The following is a 5,969-nucleotide window of genomic DNA, read 5'->3' on the forward strand; positions in this document are numbered from 1 at the left end:
GTAATTAACAGTGATGCAACGCAAATTGCATCTTGCAGTTCTGCAGGCGTCTCCCATGAGATTAACTACTCATCATCGGCTTTCTCACTCACTCTCTCACATACTCTCCCATTCTCTAACTCTATTTCTCTATCATTATCTCTGATCAATTCTCACTTTCTCTCTCTCCAAATCTCCCTTCCCGCTTTCCCAATAATTATCCATATTTTTCATAAGGATTTTTATAGTGGAAGGAAAATGAAAATGAGAACGTAAAAAGATGGGAAGAAAAGAGAGACGACGAGAAAAGTAGTTAGATTAGTAAGTGGAGAAAGTAGGAGAGTGAGTAGACGAGAAATAGTGCAGAAAAGAGAGAGACAGAGAGAGAGAGAAAGAGAGAGAGAGAGAGATAGTGTGTGAAAGAGTTGATGTGAAGAAGGAGGTGATAGAGAGACAAAGAGGAAAAGTAGATTTGTAAGGAGAACATGATAAGAGTAGAAGTCCATGAAAGGGGAGAAGCAGATGTACGAGAAAAAGTTGATGGAGGAAAGGAAGTAGATGAAGTAGTTTCAACGTCTTTCCAACGAAGTTTCAAGAGACAGTAGGATCATTGAGGGAGAAAAATAGATGAGTGAATGAGAGAATATGGAGATGGTGATGAAGAGAAAAAGAAAAAAAGAAAGTATTGAAGAGAAGGGGCAAATAGAATAGAATCACCATCTTTGCTTCGAAAATATAAATCTTAGATAACTTAGGAATAGATAGAAATTGTTTGATAGAGAAAATATGACATTTATGAGAAAATGAGCTCGAATTAATCCTGAATTGGAAAATGAGACGAAAGAAGAGTTAAATAGTTGAGAGTTGGAAAATTTAAGGAAAATTTAGATCAGTAGGGACAGATTAGAACATGAAATCTCTTCAACTCTTTCCCTCTCTCAATGATCAATCCTTTCTCTCATCTGCTCTCACTATATTTTCTTTCACAAATCATTCATTCTCTCTCCTGTCTCACTTTCCTATCCACTCTCTTCGTCAGTCTCTCTCATCCTCTCTCTATCTCATCCTCTGTCTCTCTCTCTCTCACGCTCTCTCGCTCTCTCAGACTCACTCACCTCCCATTCACTCTATCTCTATCCCTCTCACTCCGCACACTGTCAGTCAGTCACTCACTTCCTCTCACACTATCCTTTTCTCTCACACACACTCACTGTTGACTGTCAGTAGACCGGGTTGTAAGGCCGATCTGCAAAGTAGTGGACTGTGTGAAAGTGTATAGATGAGATCTATATCTGATCTAGGCACTGACAGCTTTTCATTATTTGCTATGAGCGGATTTACAAACCTTGAATGTGTAGATCCGAAAAAATACCTCTGGTTTACTGTGCGTCTGAGCACAAGTAAAATGCACAAAAGTAGTGCAATAATGATGACTAATAATTAAAGAATAATAGATAATAAGTTTCTTATTATCCGTATGTAATGCTGATATTTGAATGTAACTATTGGAATGCTTAAAATTAATGTAGTTGTAATTAAAATAAAAAGAATTAGGAATGCACTCAAGTAGTTTATTGTACCTAGACTTATTGCTAGTACGTTTAAGAATACTGATACAATGTTTCAAAATGATGTTACCTCTGTGAGCGCAAAAGATTGAGAAAATACAAAGATAAAATTGGGATATCAATGTTAATGTTGAAATACACAAAAGAGTATATTGATGCTGAAACTAATAATAGAACAATAATGACAATGAGTAATGATTGAATTGAACGTACAAAATTTAACAATGTTTAAAAATGAATAAAATTTAGAATACTTGAAAAAAGATCGTAAAATATGAGAAACTCAACCTGACTAATAAAAACAGTCGAGAGACAAAAAATCCTAGATAAAAGTCCTGCAAAATTCTTAGTAATCTTAAAGGTATGAAAAAACAGAAATTATATGAATATGAACAATTACCTAATTTCACAACAAATGAAAACTAGGAATTCAGTTTAGGTAGAATCCAATCGTACCTGAAGCTTTCAAGCTGTTGACTATGTAACACTGAAAGAGGACAAATATAGCAACTTGGCTATAATGTAAGCAGAAGGAGCAGAAAGTCTGTCCAGAACTGAAGGTTCGATTAATAATTAAAAATAGAAAAGGTTGAAAAATACCAAATACAATATTGAAAGGAGACAAAGCTCAGCATATTGTATTACATAAGCGGGCTGGGAAAATGACAGCTTAACGCATGTCAAGTTACATGGGGAATATTACTATATGTCGAACACATAAGTAATAATAATAGAAGATAAAAAATTGAATGATTGATCGTATTTAAATAGTTGTTATTTAGGAATAAAAGTTAATCAGGAACAAAAAATGATGGGATGAAGACTACCAGTAAACACAGTGCCTCTGAGAGGGTAAGTACAAAAATGTGAATAATAGAATAAGACTTCCCTGAATAATTAATGATGTGTTGCCAAAGTGATAGGCCTACGGTGACTCAAAATCCGAGGATGGAACTTGACTCCTGTCAAGTACATTGTAGTTGCAGACAGCTGCTGGGCTAATAGAAGTTGAACGATGAAGATATCTTGATTATATCCTGATAAACGATGACCGATGCGGAAGAGAACTTGATTTGAGTACGTTGAGATATTGAAAGTTGAGACTGTTCCAATATTAAAATTGATAATGAATATAACGACGAATGGGCAATTCACAAATTGAATGAGTTTCACTGGTTGAATGTTAATTGGAAAAAAGGTTCCACCATGAGTTAAGTAGAATAATTTAATGTTTGAGGTTATGTCCTAAAGTTGATGTAATTGCAGTGAATAAATATTTGAAAAAGGAGATAAAATGTTCTTGACGAATGAAATCACTGGCATCAGTAAGAATTGAGATTGACAAAGTTCGACTAAATAACTGATGAGTAGCTAAGACTGAGTAGCTAAAAATGAGTAGCGGTTGACAATGAAAGGCAAACTGCACTTGCGCAAATTTCCTGAGTTGAAATATTGAATAAGGTAAGCTGCACTTGCACAAGACTTCCCAAGTTGAAAAATGTATCTCCTATGAGCATACAAGATGAATGAATGTAACCGCTAAAAAGTGTGTACTGATGCTCAGTAAAATTGAAGTGATAAATAATAAATCAAAAGTTCATATTGAGGATTGTTGAAAGTTCATGTGGAATTCATGTTGAAATTACTTACAGTTCATAATAATAATGTGATGAATAATTGAAAAACGTTGTACGCAGAAAGCATGGCGTGAATTGCAAAAAAGGACGCTTAGTAGAAAAGTCCCGAAAGGTAAGTTAAATTCATAGAAAATATGGTTGAAAAACGTTCACTGATGAAAAATGCGTTGAATGGTTCTTGAATAAGCACACAAACTAGGACATAATGAATGATGAGAATGGATAAAGTTTTCCAAAGATGGACGCGTTAAATTGAGATGTTACATCGTATGACTGTACAAAAGAAAGTGACCCTTCTTGCTTGCTGGTTGACGAAACAGGAACTGCCCAAAAAGCGGAAACATGACGTCCACGGCAGTCATGAGCACAAACTCTACGAATGAAGTGAACATATAAAATCGATATTAAGCGAACTGAAGGTGTTGAGGTTGAAGTGACTGTTGAAGTATACCAAAGGAGGTTCAAAAACAATGAAAATACAATTCAAAATACTTATAGACGAATATTAAACTAGAAAACATTGAAAGAAGCAGACGACAACTAGCGCTACTATCGATCAAGCGATCAATGAAACTGTGACGTCAGAGATCGCATGACACATGAGAAAGTTGTCGGCGGACTGTAGCAGCGGTAGATTCAAATGCTACAAAAACAAGATGGACGACCATAAGACTGGCTAAAACATGAGACGAAATCTAACATAAAGCTCCCCCCTCGATGCAGGAACAAGTCTTGTCAACCAAGACGTAGCGAGTGCAAAAAATGATGAGTACGAAAAAATACATATATGTTAGATGAGTCGAATAGAAATACACGAGCAATACGAATAATAGGTGGATAACATGATGAATAAATGCTAATACAAAAAGGACAAGTAGTGAAAGACTACCAAAATTAATCATCTTCAAGTGCTGGAAGCGGAGCGAGACTAGAGATTGCTCTCTTGAACCTACCATGTGCAGTCTGCACTGTAACAACACGAACTTTTCCATCGGCACCTGGATGGGTTTCAATGATGCGAGCTAACTTCCATGTGGAAGGAGCAGAATTGAGATCTTTCAGAAGAACCATGGTGTCAACTGTGAGATTGTCCGATTCAGTAAGCCATTTGTGCTTGCGTTGAAGTGTGACTAAGTACTCCTTAGACCATCTGTCCCAAAGTTCTTGAGTGATTTTTTGAAGAAGTTTCCAACGACACCTGTTATCGACATGGGTGGTGGGCGGGCAATGGAAAGGCAACGCAGTCAATGGGCGACCAACTAAGAAGTGACCTGGCGAGAGATACTGAAGATCTTGAGGGTCCTCTGTAAGAGGTACGAGTGGACGAGAGTTAAGGATAGCTTCAATTTGAGCTGCGAATGTAGTCATATCTTCAAAATTAAGAATATGATTGAATGTGACGACTTTGAAAATTTTCTTGAAATTCTTGACAGCATTCTCCCATAGACCTCCAAAAGATGGGGCGCGAGGTGGAATGAAGTGCCACTTGATATTGAGAACCGACGTGTAGTTATGAATATCTTGTTGAGTTTTAGATGACTCAAAAAACTGATGTAGATCTTGTAGTTCATTGTTTGCACCTACAAACGTGGTTGCATTGTCCGAAAATATGGAGTGTGGAATACCACGACGTGATGAGAAGCGAATGAGTGCCGCAATAAAGGCTTTCGTTGTCAACTCTGAGACGACTTCTACGTGTACTGCTTTCGTGACCATGCAGACGAAGATAGCTAAATAAGCTTTTGAATATGTGCGTGATTTCTTGGAACCAACAAGTAATGAAAACGGTCCAGCATAATCTATGCCAGAGTTATAGAATGGAAAATCAGACTGTATTCTGACAGGAGGAAGTTGTCCCATGATTTGTTCCGAACGAAATTTGGCGAAGCGAAAACATAAATGGCAGGATTTCAAAACTGATTTGACTGTACACTCACCCTTCATTCTTCCCTTCCCTATGCCTCTCACCGCTCATCAATCTCTCTCTTCCTCTTTCTCTCTCCCACCCACTCTCCCCTTCCACACATTGACAGGTCAGCATACCGACTCACTTTAATTACAGTATTAGCAACAATCATCTTGAAACGTTGGATATCAACACTGCTAACCTGGTTCATGTCTCGCTCCTATATATTATTATGTACCATTTTACATACTATGTTCCATTTTGTATGTACTGTCGAGAATGTATCTTGTATTCATGTGTGTTGTATGTCGTATACAAATGTTATACATGCTGGATTTCAGGAGCTGATCTATACTCCTTATATAGTTGTATGTCGTATATATGATTACAAACATTATAACAAATAAATGTTCTATACAAATGTTATATACATAGGATTTCAGGACCTGATCTATACTCCTTATATAGTTGTATGTCGTATATATGATTACAAACTATAACAAACAAATGTCGTATATAAATGTTATATACATAGGATTTCAGGACCTGATCTATACTCCTTATATAGTTGTATGTCGTATATATGATTACAAACTATAACAAACAAATGTCGTATAAAAGTGTTATATACATAGGATTTCAGGACCTGATCTATACTCCTTATATAGTTGTATGTCGTATATATGATTACAAACAATATAACAAACAAATGTCGTATACAAGTGTGATATACATAGAATTTCAGTGCCTGATCTATACTCCTTATATAGTCGTATGTCGTATAAATGATTACAAACATTATAACAAACAAATTAATGTCGTATACAAGTGTTATACATAGGATTCAGTGCCTGATCTTACTCCTTATATAGTTGTATG

At 36.1% G+C, this 5,969-nt stretch overlaps 1 protein-coding gene across 1 annotated transcript; it reads right to left on the reverse strand.

The window, feature by feature from the left end:
• Positions 1–4,078: 4,078 nt before the first annotated feature.
• On the reverse strand, positions 4,079–4,900 carry LOC120350809. Its single transcript, XM_039425681.1, has one exon. The coding sequence runs from the start codon at positions 4,898–4,900 to the stop codon at positions 4,079–4,081; it is 822 nt and encodes a 273-aa protein (XP_039281615.1).
• Positions 4,901–5,969: the final 1,069 nt, after the last annotated feature.

The sequence above is a fragment of the Nilaparvata lugens genome, chromosome 4 (genome assembly GCF_014356525.2).
Source record: "Nilaparvata lugens isolate BPH chromosome 4, ASM1435652v1, whole genome shotgun sequence".
Lineage (NCBI taxonomy): Eukaryota > Metazoa > Arthropoda > Insecta > Hemiptera > Delphacidae > Nilaparvata > Nilaparvata lugens.